General features: G+C 38.0%; 1 protein-coding gene across 4 annotated transcripts in view; it reads right to left on the bottom strand.

Moving 5' to 3' along the window:
• Positions 1-769: 769 nt before the first annotated feature.
• The window catches only part of PGM2 (phosphoglucomutase 2), a 36538-nt gene continuing 16263 nt past the window's right edge, over positions 770-21044 (bottom strand). Inside the window, exons 7-14 of one of the 4 annotated variants that reach the window (XM_054485562.2) lie at positions 17815-18004; positions 16639-16736; positions 15257-15437; positions 15073-15166; positions 13710-13839; positions 11984-12173; positions 6787-6920; positions 770-1347 (exon numbers count right to left, since the gene is read on the bottom strand). In XM_054485562.2, the coding sequence (XP_054341537.1) occupies positions 1245-1347; positions 6787-6920; positions 11984-12173; positions 13710-13839; positions 15073-15166; positions 15257-15437; positions 16639-16736; positions 17815-18004 (1120 nt within the window). In that variant the 3' untranslated portion in view covers positions 770-1244. Of the gene's footprint in view, positions 1348-6786; positions 6921-11983; positions 12174-13709; positions 13840-15072; positions 15167-15256; positions 15438-16638; positions 16737-17814; positions 18005-21044 lie in introns of those variants that run through there. The other 3 variants (XM_054485563.2, XR_008502161.2, XM_054485564.2) reach the window with 3 other exon arrangements.

Here is a 21044-nt window from a genome sequence, read left to right as displayed (position 1 = left end):
GGCTTCTACAATAGAGCAGTTTGTAGAATATATTGAATATTATAGATTTAAGAGTTCTGGTAGGACATAAGCGACATATGACTAAAACAGAAAAATAGTTACAATACTATCACATACTATTGTAATTTTTCATTGTTCTGAAACTGTTCATAACTATTTAGGTTGAGTGTAATCATAATGGCAATCATTTGCTTTAAAAATCAGAAATAATGTAAAATATATAAAGTATATAAAGAAAGTTTGATCCTAGCTAATGGGTGCCCAACTGGAGTTATTTTGGAAGGCTGAAAGACCACGAATTATGAGAAGATAGAAGGTACAGATTAAATAATAAATCTATTTGTTATTAGAAATTGGCTTATAGGAAATCTATCATAATGTCTAGTTTTAGATTTCAGACCACACAAGAACAAGAGAAAAAAACGAGCGTCAAGTAAATAGTTCTTGCTCATAGGTCTTGCTGCCTCCAAACCAGGAATCACATTAAATTGTGCTAATACAAACAAACAAACAAAAAACAGAAAAATATGCTACTTTCAAGTTTCAAGTAAACAATTGGTTTTTCAAGATTTAAAAATATAAGTTTCAACACATTAAACAAAGACACTGAAGCTGTTTTTTCCTAGCACATGTACGATGTACTAATATGCTATGTGCATTATTAGAACTAAAAAAAATTTAGTTCAAAAAAACTTATCTTTTTAAAGCATCTTTTGCTCTACTTCATAGGTTTCTGCAAATTATATTTTCCCCAAACATGAACACAACATTTGATCTATTATTTTATTTTATAAGGAATTGATAGAAATATAAATGTACATATACCTAAAAAGTGGCTATCCTACATATGACAGCCCAGAATTTACTAACTCCATAAGTTTTCTGGATATTTCAAGCACACATTAAAACAATTACAGAGAGGACATACATTTATGATTTATGCAAATTAAGGCACATCAATTACAATCTATTTTTTTAAGTTAGTCAGTTTAAAAATCTTCACTTACAAAAATTCAAAATATGTCCAAGCTCAACTTTTTAGTAGGAATGTTAGTTTGTTGGGTTTGGCCATTTTTCTTTTTTCACCTTAAAGGTCAAACATGAAACAATGAGGAATGTAGGTCTTTGTAAAACACATAAATACCTGTGATATTTTGAATCATTTGGCCCTTAAAAATATTGCTTAACAAGTTAAACCCAGCTTAATTGTAGGTAAATGCAAGTATACCCAAGGCTGGACTATTCTAGTCTGCTTTTGGCTGCAGATTGTACTTCTGTGGCTGGAAAAAATGTTCTTCAATAGCACTGACCAGTTCATTCAGTTCCTTCTTCAGCTGCTCAGGATCACTGGAAAATAAGGGGGAAAAAAATCGAGGTCAAGGGATTATTCCAAAGCACAGTTTAAATGCTCCCCTCCATTGACCAAGTGACATGAAAATATAACCTTAAGAAGAGGGCTAAATAGGAAAAAAAAGAGAACTCCAGAGACTTAAGCATGGAACACATCTGTTGACTTAGACAAAATACCCCATGAGACAATACGCATTATTTTTCCCAAAGATTTTTCCAGCGTCTGAACTATAAACAAAGTTATCCTTTGCTTTTCTCATAAGACTTTGTAAGAAACACAATTTTTGGCCTAGCATCCCTAAAAGATCTGTAATGTTTGTACCTAAGGGTGTAGAGAAAGCTTTCATGATGTCAGTTGACATTAAATCCTGCTAGACTTTTACAAACAACATCTCTGTTAACTCCTCAGTCTCCCAGAATACAGACATTCATGATGATGTCTGCCCTCAAACTACTGGCACCTAAGCTTCAGCCTTGTCTATAAAGCCTTCCTAGAATGAACAGCAATAGGGAGCCTTCAGGTGGGTTTGAGGAGTCAAACACCAAGAAATCGGATCCCTGTGGTCATATCATAATGAATCTATTTCTTGAACCAAAGAGTCACAACTAAAGTATAAACAAGAATCTGGGGAGACAAATCCCTTTAAGAAAACCCAGTTTTCAGGGCTGTGGGCAACACTCATTTATATACAAACATTTGAAAGATAAGTAACAGATAAAACTGACTTGCAGTTGAAGAGGTTACCAGCATCTTAAGTAGCCTAGTGTGAGTACTGTAAGTACTTAATACCAAAAAGCTAAATTTAAAAAACTAAATCCTTTGTACTTTCCGTTACTTCATACTCTTCATACCATCTTTAATATATGCAGTTTATTTTAATGGAAATCCCTATAATTAGTTAAAATCATTTCAACATTGTAATAGCTAAATAGTACTGTAACAGCTAAAGCAATCCATTTCATTGTAGACATTAATTCTGGCTCTATACTTACTAGCTCAGTGCCCTTGGGCAAGTGGCTTGGCCTCTCTAAGGCCCAGATTCCTCATTTGTAAAATTGGGATAAAGACTTTACCTTCTCAAGAGAGTTGCTGTACAGATTGCAATAAATTATATAAAGCAATTAGCACTGAACCTGGCCCAAAGACCTCAATAAATGTAGCTATCATTATAATTATTTTTATCCCTACTGGCAACATATAAAGTAATTATGCTTTTTAAGTACATATGAACTATATCAGTTTTCTTTTCCTTCTCCATAAATGTGCTTTGAAGAAAATAACAGTTCTCAGGAAGGCACATAAGCTAATCATTTTTTAAAGTATACTTAAAACTAAAACTCTGTGAATTTACTGATTACTAATTTATTATTCGTTTATTTCTTAATCATGACATGAGTTAACATTATGATTCATGTATACAGTGATATGTTTTTGATATTGCATTTTATGTGTGAAAAAGAAATCAGTACCACAGTGTAAGATTTAGTGGAACAATTCTTAAAACAAAAATTTTGTGTTACTATTCTCCATCCTAATCAATAACCGTTCCATTTGTTCAATTAATGCTTGAGAATATTTCATAACATCTTTAAAAATAACAGGACACATCCTATAATCATTTAAGCCAGGGTTAGGAATTCCTGTTTCTGAAAAGTCTAAATCTAGATGGATCTCTTGATCAGAATGTTTAGGAAAGTATCATTTTTCTCTAATCATCATGAAAAAACATTGAAGCTAAACGACAAGTAAATACAATGCAGTGTTCTTGATTTGATTATAAATTGGGAGAAAGCAGCTATTTTGGGGACTTTTGGGAATTTAGGTGTCAATTTGGCTAGGATAGTGTCTCCAGTTATTCAAACACTAATGTTGCGATGCTGCGAAGGTATCTTGTAGGTGTGATTAATATCTATAATCAGCTGATTTTAAGTAAATGAGATTATCCTGGACAATGTGGATGGGCTAGATTCTATCTGAAAGGCATCAGGAATGGAACTGAGGTTTTCCTGAAGAATTCCACCTGTAGACTGTAACTTTAACCCATGCCCGAGAATTCCAGGCTCCCTTTCTGGACAGCCTGCCCTGCGGATTTCAGACTTGCCGAGCCGGCCCCCACAATCAATTGCACAAGTTGATTCCTTGCAAACAATCTCTTAATAGATACATTCTACTGCTTCTGTTGGTCCACTGGAACCCTGCCTAGTATCATTATTATCTATTTGCCTTAATATTAAGAGAGTGTTCTTAAGAGATGCACATTGAAATATCAGGAGTGAAGTATCATGAAGTCTTATGATGTGTCAGGATGTATCACAGAGTCTTTCAAATGGTACAGAAAAATCTCAAATACATAACATATATGGTGAGAGAGCAAATATTGCAAAATGTTAGCAATTGCTGAGTCTGGATTGGGGTCAACAAACTGTGGTTCATGTAGTTTTACTGGAACACAGCCATGCCCATTCCTTTATGCATACGGCTGCTTTCTTACTACATTAGCAGAGCTGAGTAGTGGCGACAGAAACCACATCTGCAAATGCTAAAATATTTACTATCTGGCTCTTTACATAAAAAGTTTGGTCTAAGTGAAGGGTATGTGGGTATTCACTGCATTCTTATTCCAACATTTCTGTAGGTTTGAAACTGTTCAAAATAAAAAAGTTGGACAAAACTAAAGACATCTCCCCTGACAAAAATATATTTTTAAAGCAGCACATACTTGAAAAGGGTTTTCCATTTTGGTTGATTAGAAGGCCATGAAATTCTATGAATAATTGAAATTTATGACATAAAGCATATTAATAATATTTAAGCTTTTCAGGAAAGAAGGAAATCTTAGTCAAGATTTTATTGCTAGCCAGGTGCAGTGGTTCATGCCTGTAATCCCAACACTTTGGGAGGCTGAGGCTGGCGGATCACTTGAGGCCAGGAGTTCGAGCCCAGCTTGACCAACATGATGAAACCTTGTCTCTACTAAAAAAAAAAAATACCAAAAAATTAGCTGGGTGTGGTAGTGCATATCTGTAATCTTAGCTACTCAGGAGGCTGAGGCACAAGAATCTCTTGAACCCAGGAGGCAGAGGTTGCAGTGAGCTGAGATTCCACCATTGTACTCCAGCCTGGGCAACAGAGAGAGAACCTGTCTCAAAAAAAAAAAAAAAAAAGAAAAAACTTTATTGCTGTTGTACATCAGGTATGCTGGTGCCTTGCTTAAGCCCTGACCACATATCCATCTACTGACATAGCGCTTAATGTCCCATTTAATAAATGGAAGCAATGTTTCAATGAATATAATAAAAGGACAAATTTTCAAGGTTTTTTTCACTAATTTATAAGCTAATATTTGAACTTAAGTCCACTCAATAAGCCATGTGAAAAATGTTAATATCATAAAGCCTTAAACATTTAAACAGTGTTATTATTACAAAGGAAAGCTTTCCGAAATATAAGATATATTTTCATCAGATAATGAAAAGGAAAGGACAAAATATAGAAAAGACAGATCCTTAAGTTGGACTGTTTAGTTGGACTGTCCATTTCTTTTTAAAAGAATGAAACATAGAAATAAGAAAACACTAAATAAGAATTATAAAGAAATGTTTACAAAAAACTATGTGCAACATAGCAGCAAAGAGCTTACTAACTAATGCACACGAAAACAAGATTCTTGCATAATATTACAATAAAATATTGGTAATCCAGAATTCTTAGAAAATGAGCTTTTATATGTTCACTTAATAGTTGAGTTTTTGCACTTTAAGCACAAAGAGGTTTTGTATGGGAATCCATAGTGAAAATACATTACATAGTCCCATGACTTCTTAAGTATCTCTTTACTGAACTTCTTGATATCTGAGAGCCATGAGCATAACTGTGTTGGAGTGGAGCTGTATTCTGGGCTCACATGGGTGTAGAATGCTATTTCCGTCATGATAAACTCATGGAGTGCTGAGCTTTCTAAGTCCTTGTGTCCCTGTTTTATAGTTTTGTTTTGTTTTAATATTTCCTTTCTTGCTATCAGCAGTCACTTCTTGCCTAAGAAAAGTTTGTTATAATTCCCCATTCCTCTAATTTGCTACATTTAATCTGCTACTAGCTTGGCAATTTAAGACGCTCAGGAATTTTCATCTGCTTTTATTTGCACAAGTTTGATTCACAAGGCTGGAAAAACTCTTCTATGAGCAAAGCTTTGGTTTGTCTATGTTGTCACAATTACCTAGATGGGTGCTGTTTACTACAGCGGCCATTAGACACATGTGGCTACCAAGAACTTGAAATGTGGCAAGTGCCACTGAGGAACTAAATTTTTAATTTTATGAAGTTGAGTTAATTGAGTTCAAGTTTTAAAACTGATACTTGATTCAGTTATTAGAAAACAAGTATGTTTGGAATAATCTGGGTATTAAAATCTACTTTGTCTAATCTAAATTTTATTAACTCTACAGATCAAGTATTTCTGATAAAAATGGAGCATTCAAATTGAGATATGCTGTAAGTGTAAAATTACTGAATCAATTTTGAGGACTTTTTTCCAAAGGAAAAAAAAAAGAATGTAAAACATCTCATTAATAATATTTATACTGATTATATGTTGTAATAATTTTTGGATATACTAGGTTAAGTAAAATATATTATTGAAATTAATTTCACCTGTTTCTTTTTATGCTTTTAAAAGGTGACAAGTAGAAAATCAAAATTGCATCTGTGGATTGCATTTTAGTTCTGTCGGACAGCACTGACTTAATTCACCTTTCACAAAAACTTTTGCTGATTTTCAACTGTATTCTGAATAGGGAAATGCTGGTTAACTGCATGTTGGACAGGCATGCAGTATCACACTTACACACACTAAGGGCATGCACTGAGCTTGTTAAGGTGCAAAATGTTAAGTTGTTACAGAGTGACCAACTCAAACACTTTATTGAGGTCACAGAAACTTGAACCTGAAGCTACCAGCCCATCAGCTCTTTGGCAGCAAGGACTCTCTCTGATGAGGCTCTCTGCACCCCCTCCAGAACCCAGCACAGACCTGTCTACAATGGCTACTCAAAGATATTTCTTGAATGCATGTGGAATGGATTATAATTTATTTTATCAGAGACATGGGAAGACTGAAGTTTGAGAAAGAGAAAATCTCATTGGAGTTAGCCACCAATGAAAAGTGTTTAGAAAAAGGCACTTTTATTACTAAACTAAAATAAAGATAAAATTTTCCCATACAAAGAAATTTAGGACAAAATTAAGAAAGTAAAAAGTAAGCTTTTCCCTAGATGCTCAGTCTGACTGTTAATATCAAAATATTACTGCAGGTTCTGAAACAGCATTTCTAATTAAATTACCTATTAGAAAGATGGAACATTTCACTTGGCATTTGAATAGAACCAGTTAGGAAGTCTGGGGAGTAAAAATCACACCAGCTGCCATCCACATCATACCTGTTTCCAGGTGGGGCACACAGCTCTGCATAGTACTTGATTTTGGGCTCTGTCCCACTGGTGCGCATGGTAGCCACGCCTCCATTAGCAAAGGTGAAGGTGATCATTTGGCTGCTTTTACTAGTGGGAAGAACCTAAGAATTAATGCACACATTATAAATTTAAATGGTAACATTCTGGCCTAACCAATATCTTCCCTTGCATAAGTAAGAAAATAAATGCCAAACGAATCTATTGGTTAGAAAAGGAAAACATTTTGGAGGAAATCAGAAAGTGTACTCCACATGAATGAAATACTAAATGATAGTAATTTATGAATATGTGGTCTACTATATGGAATACTATTCAGCCTTAAAAGAGAAGAAAATCCTGTCATTTGCAACAATATAGATGAACCTGGAAGACATTATGTTGAGTGAAATAAGCCAGGCACAGAAAGACAAATACTGCATCTCACCTATATGTGGAATCGGAAAAGGTTGAACTCACAGAGGCAGAGAGCAGAATAGTGGTTACCAGCGGCTGACTGGGGGAGGGTGGGGATAAGGGAGGGGGAGTTTGGGGAGATGCTGGTCAAAGGGCATTAAAAAGTTTCAGTTAGAAGAAAAGTTCAAGAGATCTACTGTGCAATACAGTGACTATAGTTAATAATGATGCACTGTATACTTGAAAATTGTTAAGAGAGTAGATTTTAAGTGTTCTCACTACAAATACACGATAAATATGAGGTAATACATTCTAATTGACTTGATTTTAGCCATCACAATGTATACATTATTTTAAAACATCAGATCGTACATCATAAATGTATATAATTTTTACTTGTGAATTAACATAATGAAATTAATTTTAAATAAAGAAAATTAAGTAACTTTGTGTATTAGCTTTTACTTCCCTAGTTCTATTGAAATTATTAAAGTTTTATTAAAACACATCATTTCACAAGATATTGACTTAAAACAGATTAATACACTACAAAAAAAAAAAACCCAAACTAGAGTATATTTACTGTTACAAAGTGAATCCTTGCAAAGAAAATTCCATAAGGAGTTTTTTGTTTTTTTTTTTTTAAATAAAGCTTCCAGGCTGGGCATGGTGACTCACGCCTGTAATACCAGTACTTTGCACTTTGGGAGGCTGAGGAGGGCGGATCACATGAGGCCAGGAGTTGGAGACAAGCCTGGCCAACATGGCAAAACCCTGTCTCTACTAAAAATACAAAAATTAGCCAGGCATGGTGGCGGGTGCCTGTAATCTCAGCTACTCAGGAAGCTGACGCAGAAGAACCACTTGAACCAGGGAGGCGGAGGGTGCAGTGAGCCGAGATTGCGCCACTGTACTCCAGCCTGGGTAACAGAGTGAAACTATGTCCCCCTCCAAAAAAAAAAAAAAAAAAAAAGGAAGGTTCTGTAAGAAAAAATAAATGCCATATAAATTTATTGGTTAGAAAAGAAAAATGGTCTTGAGGAAATGGTATATTTATATTTGATAGGTCCCAAAACTCCATTAAAATTACAGAGGTACTTTAAATAGCATAAGTACATGGGCAAAGAGACAAAGAGGAGGTAGCACCTGATGGGGCTGCCAACCGATCGCACAAGTCAGAAAACAGATGGAGGCACAGAACTGGTCTGGTGGGACCCAGAGAATGAAATCTGAGTGCCTGCAGAAGGAGACATGGATGAGAACCGAGGCAAGGCGCTCTGCAAAATCCTGGCCAAACTCAAGAACCAGAGGCACCAGGTACTGCAAAAGGCAGATGTGAGGCAGGGGCGGAAAGCAGGAACAGGGTTTGAAAGAAGCTCTCAGACCCTCCCCGTTCCTTGCCCTGAGCCCACACTGTCACAGAACCACCTCTTCTCTATTTCTGCGGGAGATGGTTTAAATAATCTGGAGATTAAATCAGAAACATTCAGGAGTTAGGGAACCTGGGCGGGGCATGATGAAAACAGAGGGATCAAGTAGTAGCCCTCAGGCTGACACGCCCAGCTCTGCCCAGTCATGCCTCCAGGGCCTTGGTATCTCATCTTATCATCCTTGGGTAGGTGATTAAGGTCTCATTAAATCAGATAGGGGGATCCCCTTATAAAGTTAACTTGCTACCAATATCCTCTGAGTGAAGTATGTCGTTCGATCTGCATATGTACACAGAGCTTCCAATCAGTTCTTAGGTGCCCAAAGGATAATTAAGGATCATCAGACTTTTGGGGAAAGACATCATGTAAAAGACAAAGTCCAAAACAAACAGAATAAAAAGAACTTGGTGGAAATAATGAGAATGTAGTGGAAAAAGAAGACATATATTTTTAAAAAACTATAATTAGGTCTATAATCCTTAGAGAGGTAAGATATTATTTACATTAAAAAAAAAAAGGAATATCACCCTGGGCAACACAGCAAGATCCTGTCTCTACTAAACTAAAAAACCTTAGCCGGGCATGCTGGCACACACCTGTAGTCCCAGCTACTCAGGAGGCTGAAGCAGGAGGATTGCTTGAGCCCAGGAGATCAAGGCTGCAGTGAGCTATGATCATGTCACTGTACTCCAGCTTGGGTGAAAGAGCAAGACCCTGTTTCAATAGGACACTATTTTTAATAAATTAGAGAGTTAAAACTGATATAGCCAACAGAGGCACTGAAAGCTAAAGCTAAGGAAATCTCCCAAAAAAACAGAAGAAGAAAGAAAGAAACAAGAAAAGTAGAACATCAGTCTTGGAAAGCCAGCACCTAAGAGCTCTTCAAGAAATGAAAAACTGAAAATGCAGGGGAGGTGATTATTTTAAAAAATAACCAATTAGCTCCCTTTCTTGATACATCATTAAGAAAACTTCTCAGAACTAAAATAAATGTTTCTACAGACCAAGTATCCAGAAACATGAATAAAAAGGGACCCATACTATAGCATATCACTGTGAAATTTTAGAACCTGAAGTTTACAGAAAAGTTCCTAAAATCTTCCCAGAGGAAAAAAACAAACAAAACAAGTTGCATGGAAAGGACTGAATAAGTAACGGCATCAATAACCTTACATGCAGCATACAGTAGGCCTTAACTATTTGCTGAAAAAGGAAGGATTGGAGGCTCAACAGCAATGCTGGAAGCCCAACAATAATGGAGCAATACTTTCAAAACTGTCAGTCAGTGAAGTGTGAGGACAGAATAAGACATTTTCAGACCTAAATGCCACCAAAAACTTACTACCCAATTACTTGTTCTCAGAAAGCTATTAGAGGATGTGATCTAGGAAAATAAATATAGAAAGAGGAAGCCATAAGGTCTAGGAGCAAGGGACTCAACCCTGGAGAAGGGCATTCCCAGGATGACAGCTGTGCACCCAACCCAGAAAGCAGCTGGCCCAGCCCAGGTGGAGGAACCAGGAGGGTGGCCATTGGACATGGAACAGGAAAACCCTACTGAGAGGCATTTGAAGGATTTGGGAAAAACTACTGACGGGTACATAGAAATCCAGGCAAATGGAAGAACAAAGCAACTATTATTACATGAATTAAGGCAGGCGCAGTAGCTTACGCCTGTAATCCCAGTACTTTGGGAGGCTCAGGCAGGAGGATCACTTGAGACCTGCCTGGGAAACATAGGGAGAGACTTGTCCCTCCAAAAAAAAAAAAAAAAGGCCAGGCATGATGGCATACCCTTGGTCCTAGCTCCTCAGGAGGGTGAGGTGGGAGGATCACTTGAGCCTGGGAGGTCAAGGCTACAGGGAGCTGTGATCATGCCATTCACTCCAGCCTAAGTGACTAAGTGACACAGCAAGACCCTGTCTCCAAAAAAAAAGAAAACAAACAAACAAAAAAAGGTACAGGAAATACAATTCTCTATACAAATTAGAGAAACCTAAAATACACTACTTAGCTAGCAGGCAACAGCAGTTACTAGTCATAATAACAAAAGCACGGAATCTGATTTAACCAAAAGCTGTGGCATAAACTGTGAGGATGGGGAGAAGAGGATTAGTGAATGTAGAAAGTGTAAGAACTAAATCTTTATCTCAAAAATAGAAAGTCAACAAATTGTAAAACTGGTATATCAAAACATCACTATATGAGCACATGATTTACAAATCTAGTCTTGGTGGCATGGCAATGAGGTGGCAGGGATGGGACTGCCATGTTTCATCATAAGCGTTTTCATATTATTTCTATTTTAAAAATATGCTGTGTGCAGATGAAAATGAAAAATAGAACAAAGTAAATATCAAAGAACATGCCTAACATCTCATAAGGATATTCTTACTTTCCTCCCCCAACCCCCTGACATAGAAAGCAACACTCCTCTGCTACCTTTGGGTCTTCTTTTGTCTCCAGTGAAAGATCTGCTTGGTGTAAAGAATGCAAACTCAGGCTTTACAGCCAACAGCTCCCATACACTCAGAGAACACAGTAAACTAACTAGAAAACAAACAGTGGTTCTCAAAGTGAGGACCAGTTGCATCAGTACCACCTGGGACCTTGTTAAAAATGAACATTTTTGGCTCCTACCCCAGGCGTGCTGAATCGGAAAGTCCAGGTGTGGGCTCCAGCACTCTGTTTCCCCAGCCTTCTTGGTTAAAGATGCTCCTGCAAGTGTGAGAACTCCTGACAGGGAGAGAATGCTGGATCCTGAGACAGAAGACCCAGATTCTCCCTGGACCACCACCAACTAAGCTCTGTGACCACAGACAGGTTCCACACTTCTGAGCACTTATTGCTTAAGGTGCTAAATGACCACACAGGCTTTGATGATTAGTTCCTCTTTTTTTTTTTTTTTTTTTTTGAGACTAAGTCTCGCTCTGTCACGCAGGCTAGAGTGCAGTGGTGCAATCTCAGATCACTGCAACTTCTGCCTCCCAGGTTCAAGCAGTTCTCCTGCTTCACCCTCCTGAGTAGCTGGGATTATAGGTATGAGCCACCACACACGGCTAATTTTTGTATTTTTAGTAGAGATGGGGTTTCACCATGTTGGCCAGGCTGGTCTCGAACTCCTGACCTCAAGTGATTTGCCCACCTCAACCTCCCAAAGTGCTGGGATTACAGGCATGAGCCACCACATCCGGCTTCCACATATTTTTTATAGCTTATTTATAATCACGCCTAAGTGCCTAAAATCAGCTTCAATTAATTGTGCAGTTAAATAATTTATTCAAATTATTTTAAAAGGTAAATAGAAAAGAGGTTAGTTAAAAACAGAAGACATTACTTACAGCTTTTTTATCAGGTTGGTTATCATCATAGCCAGTTGTAAGGTCCCTAATGGCAGAAATTTCAAATTTGCCACAAGCTTTTGGATAATTATTTTTTCCATCGTAGTTTCTGAGGTTTTCGAATAATTTCTTAATGGTGTCTTGATCATGGCAGATAAAATAGGAAGCTTTAGTAATATGGTAGCCATACCTATCAAACAAATACAAATTCATGCATATGAGGAACAAATAATTTTGTAGGGTGGACACAGAACATGTACCAACCAGTGTATTCTAAAATAAATATGGGTGGGTGTGGTGGGTCACGCCTGTAATCCCAGCACTTTGTGAGGCCGAGGCGGGCAGATCACCTGAGGTCAGGAGTTTGAGATCAGCCTGGCCAACATGAAGAAACCTCGTCTTTACTAAAAATACAAAAATTAGCCGGGTATGGTGACAGGCACCTGTAGTCCCAGCTACTCCAGAGGCTGCAGCAGGAGAATCACTTGAACCCAGGAGGTGAAGGATTCAGTGAGCCAAGATTGTGCCATTGCACTCTAGCCTGGGCAACGAGAGACTCCATCTCAAAAAATAAAATAAAATAAAATAAATAATAAAATAAATGTAATAGCCATTAACTGACGCCAAAGGAGTAATTTTTAAAAGACCATTAAAAAAGAGGTCCAGGCCAGGTACAGTGGCTCACACCTGTAATCCCAGCACTTTGGGAGGCCAAGATGGGCGGATCACCTGAGGTTAAGAGTTTGAGACCAGCCTGGCCAATATGGTGAAACCCCCAACTCTACTAAAAATACAAAAATTAGCCAGGTGTGGGGACACCTATAATCCCAGCTACCCGGGAGGCTGAGGTAGGAGAATTGCTTGAACCCAGGAGGCAGAGGTTGCAGTAAGCCGAGATCATGCCACTGCACTCCAGCCTGGTGACAGAGCAAGACCCCGTCTCAAAAAAAAAAAAAAAAAAAAAAAGAAGTGCAACAATCTACCCCAGGGATCACCAAATGACTGCCTGGTCTTCTGCCTGCATTTGCACAGAGAGCCAAGTCACATGCATCACTTTCTGTATTATCTTTGGATGCTTACGCACTACACAGGCAAGGCAGAGTTGAGTAATTGCTACAAAAAATGAATAGATGTATTATGAAGACATTCAATCTTTTTTGATATCGGACACTTAAAATCACATTCTTTCATGTTGTCATTTGTTAAGAATTAATGCAATCAGGAACAGTAATTACTAAGTTGTTAAGTATCAAAAGGAAAAGGTGATCTCTTTAGTTTTTTTTTAATTTTTTTTTTTTTTTTTTTTTGAGACAGAGTTTAACTCTTGTCGCCCAGGCTGGAGTGCAATGGCGCGATCTCGGCTCACTGCAACCTCTGCCTCCCAGGTTCAAGCAATTCTCCTGCCTCAGCCTCCTGAGTAGCTGGGATTACAGGTGCCCACCACCATAATCAGCTAATTTTTGTATGTTTAGTAGAGACGGGGTTTCACCATGTTGGCCAGGCAGGTCTCGAACTCCTGACCTCAGGTGATCCACCCGCCTCAGCCTCCCAAAGTGCTGGGATTACAGGCATGAGCCACTGTGCCCAGCCTTATTTAATTTTTATAAGAAATAGAATTCATCACCAAAATAAGAGCATTAGAAAGGATATTAGTATCTCATGCATAAGTATACAATAGAACATTTCAAAATATTATTTCAATCCAACAGAGTCAATAACAACTTACTCCACATAAATGGCCTTTAGTTGCTGAGACAAAGACAAATTCTTGGTTGCTAGAAAGCTAGCCAACTCTGCACTTATGACAGCGGCACTGACTCCATCTTTGTCCAGAACAAAAGGGCAGCACATGTATCCTGCAGAAACACACGTCATACATACATCTATACAATACTGTGCCAAACCACATTGAGTATGAATCCTGGCTACTGCATATTAGAGGTTGTACAGTGCTGCGTGTATGCATGCTTCTCATTAATATCTTATGTTTAGGAATTTAGCCCAGTGCCTAGCCCATAGCAGGCCTTCAAGAAATATCTGTTGAAGAACCTGCAAGATTTTCCCTCCTGGCCACATGGTGCTCAATCACTAGAGTCATGAAACTCCTTCCAGCTCATGAAGTTGTTTCTAATTGTCCTAGTCAATATATATCTCTTTCTTCTCCAAATCCCAATAGTATTTGTTAGTTACATTATTCATTTTGACATCTGGCCTATACTCTTGTGTGTGATTACTTAACTAAATGTATCTAAGCTGCTGTAGGCTAAGGTCAGTGCCATCCATTTCTTTTAGAGTCACTGAGTAATAGACATGCAATTAATACTTGATAAATGAATGTAAGAAAATCTTTTTTAAAATAAAAAGCTATGGAAAGACAAGTCTGCCAAATCTGACAATAAAAGAGCAGAACCTGAGCGATTACGCTTTCTTTGATTAGTTAAATCATGTGTTAGTGTTGCAGAGAATATACAAATGAATATAAACAAATTTAATGCATAATAGTTTTTACTAAATTAATAGCTAAAAGTGTTTGGTACAATGTGAGTTTCAAATTTCTATAGCTGGTTCTCCTTTCTGTTCATTTATATTGACAGTTTAGGACAAGGGTTTTTCTGTCATTCTGGCTGGACCTGGGTCATCCTTTTGGGTGAGTATCATTCTGATGACAGCAGCAAACCATGCCTTCCTTCTCCTTTCCTCTGGATAGACCGTAGCATAGATCCTTATTAGCACTTTTGGAGGAGGATGGACATTAAATACCACAGTGTTTAGGCCTGGATATTAAACACCACAGTGGAGGAAACATCAGAACTTCCAAAATACAGGTACCGGCAGCCAAGCATACAATATCACTGTTTTCAGTCACCCAGGCAAAGGATTCTGACATGAATGACTTGGTTGTTTTTAAGACATTCCTTTTTGCTGTAAATCATCTGAGATGTCAATTTTGGAGTAGGACAGTTCGACATTCAACCTGAGTGCTGGAGAAGCAAAATAAACCGTGTTTCACTGTGGATCTTTGAATCCCAATCCAAACCTTTTCCTTTTGCCTTGCAACCAATTCCTTAATGTTCATGATCACTTCTTACCAATAGCTTCTTCAAATGCAAATAAGACAGTTTTCCCCTGGTCTATTAGCTGTTTGGCTCTGTTTCCCATCCACTTAAAGCCAGTTAATGTTTCCTAAAGGGATAATCCAAGAAAGAAAGACATGCCTTAGATCTTCTACAGAGCAGATGAAAGGAAAATGAGTGAGTCCCAGAATCACCTTACCTCAAAATGAAAACCTTCCTTTAAGGCAATGGCCCGCAAGATTTTGGAGGAGACGGTGCTGGACAACATGTACGTGTCTTTGAGAGCACTGCGATCCTGGTTCTTCTCTTTCCAAGATGTAAAAAGCCACCAGCCCAGGAGGGCCCCTAACTCATTGCCTGAAAACACCCTCCATTCACCACTGAAAGAAAAAAAAAAAAAAAACAACCATTCATTTCCATAATCTTAAGGAAGACTCTAAAGTGTCATGGGGATAAAACAATTTAGCAAACAAAGCCTCGAAGTATTTTCTGCAAGGCTGTTCTTGTTATTCATCATCTTTAAATAACTGGTCAGAAATGTAACTGCCATTTTACAAACATCTGAGCAGCTACCATATATATCAGCCAGTTTGCCTGAACAGACATCCTGTCTTTGAAGACTGTATAAAATAAGTATGTCACACATGACACACAATGGCTCTATATTAATCTTTGGCAAAGCCTTTGATTTTAAATGTAACAAATATGCTGGCAAGATCCCCAATATATAGAGTAAGTTTTGCTATCTCAATTTCTGGACTGGTCAGTATTGCTGATTCTGAGAGGGGACAGCTCAGTACCCCTTAAGATCAAGCTCGGTCCTAAATGGTCAGAACATCAGAGGAAAGATGTGCGATTTCTGCTTCTCTTGGCAGTCCAGATGGCTAGAAGTAAATCTCACCTATCAGGACGTATCATCTTAGCTTAACTTTCTCAACACTGATATAGAATGGAACCTGTTTTATCACAATCTAAAAATCCTACCATTTCAGCAGCAGCACCCTCACGCCCCCAGAACATCCCATAGGCTACCTGACACCCAAAATTGCTTGGGCCCTGCCTACCTTTCAACTTTAGCCCCCACGTACTTACCTCTCCTTTGTACAAACTCTCTGGTCAGACTTGTCTTAAACACTGTGCCGACACCCCACAGGAATTCCTCCCTGGTCTGTCCAAATTAAATTCAGCACCTCCTTGAAGGTACTGCTCCCTCCTAAACCCCTCAGCAAATACTGAAGCACACAGCTAGCACCAAAGTGCTTTACCCTCATTAGACACTGAGACATTACTCATAAAAAAATCGATTACAAAATGAGAAGTTCCCAAATAGGAGTTTCAATTTGAAATATATACTGGGTTGATTTACTCTGCATTATGCTTGCCAATCACGCAACCTACCCCAACACTAGGTCTCTATCTTGTTCTCCATTAGAAGACTACACAGGAGGTTCAGTGAAATGATCATTTGCAAAATAAATGGGAAATGTTTCCAAATAGGTCCCGTCTCCCCAGAAACATTTTACCAATGAAGAGATCATCCTTTATATGTTCTATAATATAAGTAATCACAATTAATTTTACCTGTCTTGCTTTTCTGCCACAGCAAGTCTATCAGCATCCGGGTCATTAGCTAAAACAATTCTGGCCTTGGTTTTGTCAGCCAAAGCAAAGGACAAAGTCTGAAGAAGAATATGAAAATAAAATATTATTTAATCAAGAATCGAATATACGGTAGTCTTTAAAAACATTCAGTTCCTTAAGAACTCAAGAGGTCTTTCCCCTCTTAGAAAGATAATATAGGACCAACCAAGACCAGCTCCAGAAGTGAAATTTAGCAAACAAAAGCCGCAGCTGGTCTTGGTTGGTTACACAGTATCTTCCTAAGTCAGAGGTCAGATAATGGGAACATTGGTGTGTGACCCAAGCCTACCAGTGTGCCTGCTGCGCATGTGCCAGTAGGTGTATGGTTGTACTGGTATTTCCGGGCATTGCTGTGTGATCAGCCTCACAAATAAAACAAAATAAACTGATTCTCTGAATACCACTGCTACCCTAACCTTTACAAATGTTACAGGAACCATAATGTAAGCAACACTTCTTCATATCAGAAATATGACAAGAAATAAAAATCATAACCTGATAAAATTTCACTCTATTACTGCTTCTTTTTGGCATTAAGGAGACACAACAAGTTAAATTAAATTAAATTAAATTAAATTAACTGAATTTGAAGCACCATTTAGAGCTCAGTTCTCATTTCCTGATTCTGGGGTGTTTAATTTGAAAGATCTTTTAAGAAAGTAATGACTAACAAATATATATACTTCTTTTTTTTGAGACGGAATCTCGCTCTGTCACCCTGTCACCCAGGCTGGAGTGCAGTGGTGCGATCTCAGCTCACTGCAACCTCCATCTCTCAGGTTCAAACAATTCTAGTGCTTCAGCCTCCCAAGTAGCTGGGATTACAGGCATGTACCACCACACCCAGCTAATTTTTGTATTTTTAGTAGAGACAGGGTTTTGCCATGTTGGCCAGGCTGTTCTCGAACACCTGACCTCAAGTGATCTGCCTGCCTTGGTCTCCCAAAGTGCTGGGATTACAGACATGAGACGCTGCACCCAGCCATATATACATATTTCCATGCTGAAATTAGTTTTTCTTCAGCACAATGAAAACACATAAAAATGTTTTTTACTTGACAGTAATAGTTTTGAATATAAAAGCAGATATCATAATTTAAAAAAAAATTAGTTTACCAAGACACCTTTCCCCTCTTCGGGATTCGGGTATTTCACTGTTGGAAACTCAGGATCCGGATCTTTCTGTTCAGGAACAGCCTCAGGAGGAACAAGGTCAAAAGCCTTGAAAGCTGACTGCACAAAGCTATGACCCACCCCATGGACAGAGGTGTGCACAAACTTCACCTTCGTCTCCCTGTTCACGCTCCTAGAATCAGACACACAGTGGAAAATGATACAAGGCAGAAACAGGGATCTCAAACCTGCAAGGTTTGCAAGAATGTACAAGACAACTGAATATCTTTCTAATTCCATTTCAGAAAAACAAAACATATCCATTCTCTCCCAGATATACATATTCCTTCCCTCAACATACTCAAGTTTTAAATTCTACTCTGTATTTATTTTCAGCAAATCCGATTATTTCAGGTTTTGTTTTATGCATCCCATCTCAAGTGAGATACAAAGAACCCCAAGCTCATGTTCCCACAGGAGACTCACTGCTGGCCTGACAGGTGCCCTGACAGTGCTAGAGCCAGCCCAGGACAGTTCCAGGGCTCCACACACCCATATATCCCCAAAGCGACAGGTTCCCAAATGTCCTTTATCAGCTTCAGAAATGATTTTCAAAATGTCCTTTTTAACAAAATGTGTTGGGTTATCCCACACATAAAGATATAAAAAATAAAACTTTTACTTTGGGAGGCCGAGGCAGGTGGATCACCTGAGGTCAGGAGTTCAAAACCAGCCTGACCAACACAGAGAAACCCCATCTCTACTAAAAATACAAAATTAGCTGGGCATGGTGGTGCATGCCCGTAATCCCAGATACTCGTGAGGCTGAGGCAGGAGAATCGCTTGAACCTGGGAGGCGGAGGTTGCAGTGAGCCGAGATTATGCCACTGCACTCCAACCTGGGCAACAAGAGCGAAACTCCGTCTCAGAAAAAAAAGAAATAATAATAATAATAAATAAATAAAACTTTTTGTTTGCCAAGTAACAATCCTGTTTGATACCATGCCATGACTTAGGGACTTTATACAGACTAACAACAGATACTAAAATTAACAGGAGAAGTTACAGAAAAATAAAAGGCTTTAAAAACTTCCAGTGCTCTGATGGCTGGAATCTTAGGTTATTATCCATTTCTTTTGGGAATGAATAAATGAATAAGGTCTTATCTAAGAGAATTGTGGTTTAAAACAAGCATATCCTGAAAATAAAATGCATCTGGAAAAACAAATATGTAAGATTAGGGAGGAAAAATCTGGAAAAACAACTCTCTTGGATTTTAAAATACATAATAAACCTATAGTAATTAAAACAGCTTGGTACGAGATACAAAAAGGCAGATTAAAGGAACAGAATAGAGAGTTCAGAAGTTGATCTAATTTGAAATGGGAGATGAACACAGAAGTAATAATGCTGAGTGGTTAACATGCTCTGGAGTCAGACTCTGAATTTAAATCCTGGAGCTCTGCCATCTATAAGCTGTGTGACTGCTGGCTATTAACCACTCTTCCTTGTAGTTTTTTCATCTATAACATGCATGATAATATACCAGAATTTATTTACTGGCATTACTCTGAGGATTAAATGAAATTACATGTTGACCAGGCACAGTGGCTCACTCCTCTAATCCTAGCACTTTGGGAGGCTGAGGCGGGTGGATTGCTTGAGCTCAGGAATATGAGACCAGCCTGGGCAACATGGTGAAACCCTATCTCTACAAAAAAGTACAAAAAATTAGCAGAGCATGGTGGTGCACAGCTGTAGTCCCAGCTACTCAGAGGGCTGAGGCAGGAGCATTCCCTGAACCCGGGAGGTCAAGGCCGCAGTGAGCCAAGATCATGCCACTACACTCCAGCCTGGGTGACAATGTGAGACCCTGTCTCAAAAAAAAGAAAAAAAATTACATGTGAAGGGCCTCCAGCAGTTATCTGGTATATAATAAGCACTTGATTAATGTTAGAAATTGTTGCATAAAGGTGACCTTTCCAATTAGTCAAAAAAACAAAAAAAAAAAAAAAAAAGAAAGATTCTTCCATTGATGTTGGTACAACTGCAAACCTTTTAGAAAAAACCTAATCTGCTTTCCTACTTCATGCCCCATATAAAATTAAAAATCACTAATGAAACAAAAGATTTAAATATTATAAAACACAAACACGAAAGTTCTAGAGAAAGAACAAGGGAAATTTTTTTGTGTTACTTTAATAATTTTGTTATAGAGCATGTCTTCCTAAGCATGACATAAAACCCAGAAGCTATAAAATAAGATTAATAAATATTATACAAATTTTTAAACAGTTCAGCAGTTTCAATAAAAAATTCCAAAGACGACAGAAAACATCTAAAAAATATATATTATATATATATATTTTATATGTATATATGTAGATATATAATATGTATATATGTATATATATTATAAACAAAGATGTTTATCAATATAAAAGGTGAACAAATACATAGAAAATATAGGTTAATTAAAGAATACAAATAAAAGTGAGCTATTCCTTTCAACTAGCAAATCAGGAAAAATGAGAAACTGGATCACAGCGCAGAAGGAAATGTAGATATCATATGCTGTCAACATCTACTGTTGGTGGGAGCACCAACTGGTATATTTTTGGAGGTCAATTTGCTAAGCACTATCAACTTTGTGAATGCACATACAATTTTGATGCCAGAAAGTTACCTTACGGATACACATGCGCACACACACACATACTCAAGCAACTGTGCACAAGGGTGGTTAACTCCCGAGCTACCTGGAGTGGAAAAGCAGAAATGCTTCATTCTTCATGAAGTTAAATCAGAGGCGCAGAGGGAAAGTTCACAGACATATTTTGTCTGGACTACACACCATTGAAAAAAATGGTCCAACACGTAGGAATTAGGAGATTTCACACACAAAATCCAGGTTTCCAGTTATTTTGGGAAGAGGAGAACTCAGATGATCTGGTAACTGGGACCTATATTTTCATGTGGGTAACACTCAGCTGGTGTGGCTGCTCCCTTCAGGCGGGACTGGGCTTTCATACTCTGCACTGGAGTGGGCACCATCAGCTGATCCAACAAATACAGTATCAAAGACAAACTTACAAGTTCAGTTTCTTTGAATCAGTGGTTTCTTGCTAGGGGGACAATCAGGAGGGGTGGGACCTACAGCATACTCAAGAAGACACTACTATCACTCTGCTAGACCACTTCCTACCTGATGGTAAGGACTGAGTCTGTGTCAC

Source organism: Pongo pygmaeus, chromosome 3, assembly GCF_028885625.2.
Source record: "Pongo pygmaeus isolate AG05252 chromosome 3, NHGRI_mPonPyg2-v2.0_pri, whole genome shotgun sequence".
NCBI classification, from domain to species: Eukaryota; Metazoa; Chordata; class Mammalia; order Primates; family Hominidae; genus Pongo; species Pongo pygmaeus.
Note: the sequence above shows the minus strand (reverse complement) of the source record. Positions and strands in the feature narration are given on the sequence as shown.